Source organism: Manihot esculenta, chromosome 12 (genome assembly GCF_001659605.2).
Source record: "Manihot esculenta cultivar AM560-2 chromosome 12, M.esculenta_v8, whole genome shotgun sequence".
NCBI lineage: Eukaryota > Viridiplantae > Streptophyta > Magnoliopsida > Malpighiales > Euphorbiaceae > Manihot > Manihot esculenta.
The window spans coordinates 20,867,522-20,868,719 of record NC_035172.2 but is presented as its reverse complement, the minus strand read 5'-3'; the positions used below and the strand labels follow the sequence as shown (position 1 = coordinate 20,868,719).

General features: G+C 37.1%; 1 protein-coding gene across 1 annotated transcript; it reads right to left on the bottom strand.

Moving 5' to 3' along the window:
• Positions 1-285: 285 nt before the first annotated feature.
• Positions 286-918, bottom strand: LOC110628717. The gene has a single exon (XM_021775511.2). The coding sequence runs from the start codon at positions 822-824 to the stop codon at positions 537-539; it is 288 nt and encodes a 95-aa protein (XP_021631203.1). The 5' UTR covers positions 825-918; the 3' UTR covers positions 286-536.
• Positions 919-1,198: the final 280 nt, after the last annotated feature.

Here is a 1,198-nt window from a genome sequence, read left to right as displayed (position 1 = left end):
CTTGGAAGACCTAATGACAAACTGAAGATACAGGCGCTATTACTCCAGGACAACAGAAAAAAAAAAAAAAAAAAAAAAAAAAAAAAGGAAATGCAACCTTGGAATTTGGACATCTAGTGGTTTTGCTTGCATAAATTAATGCCATAGGCATCTTAAATTACACTTGAAGATTATTTGTTAAACCTTATTGTTGTCTTGTAATGAAATCCTTTTTTAGCATTTATTTGTTTGATTTTAGGGAGGAAGTGCTGTGGGATTGGATCATGGCAGTGTAGGATTAAGATGTTTTAATACAATGAATTCATCAGTTCTTTCTCATTTATATCATAACATGTTAACATTGACAATTTTTTTTTAAATATTTTTTACAGATTAGTTGTGATTGAGCTGCCATCAATCAGCGTTACAATACCACTTATACTAAAAATTAACAGTGGAAGTAGATTTTTGCTGCCCGCAAGTCTTCTCGGTTCTCACCCATTAGCCTCACGGATGCACATGTGATGGGTCCAACACCAAGAGGGAGCAACAGAAGTTCAAGGGCAGGAGAAGGCGTCTTCAGGGTCTAGCCACATCTGCTGGTTGGCTGAGACCATGGCTTCACGTTCGCAGCTGCTCGCCAGAGCTTGAAAAGCATTTCTAACCTTATTCAAGCTTTTATGGTGGCGAAGCCGTCTGAGAATAACTTCTTTCTCCAAGGCCTTGGAGCAAGGTTGAGATGATGATTTCAAGTGAAGCTGGGTGCTAACAGGACCAATCTGTGTCTGATTTTCTGTGTCATCTCCGGTGAGAGATTGCTGGGACTGAGAAATCACAAAAGCCATTTTCTTTAAGGAAAGTGAAGTGGGTATTGAGAATTGAATTGAGATATATGGGTCTCATATATATATATATATATATATATACACACACACTCACACAAAGGGTGAGGTTTCAGTGGGAGCTTTTTGTTTTGGTTTTAGTGGTTCCGTGGGCATTCCAAAACCAGTGGGTTTTTGAAAACGTGCATGTATTTTGCTTAGCTGTGGGGAATTTAAGTTGACAGCTGAAAGCTCAAAATTTAGTATTGTTTTCTTTTTAATTGCTTCCCTGCCTTAACCACTTTCTAATTATTTTAAAGGAAAATATTGTGGAGTTAATAGGTTTTGTATGTAATCTTGACGTAACAATTTCATTTCTTTTCTTATCATGACTTTGA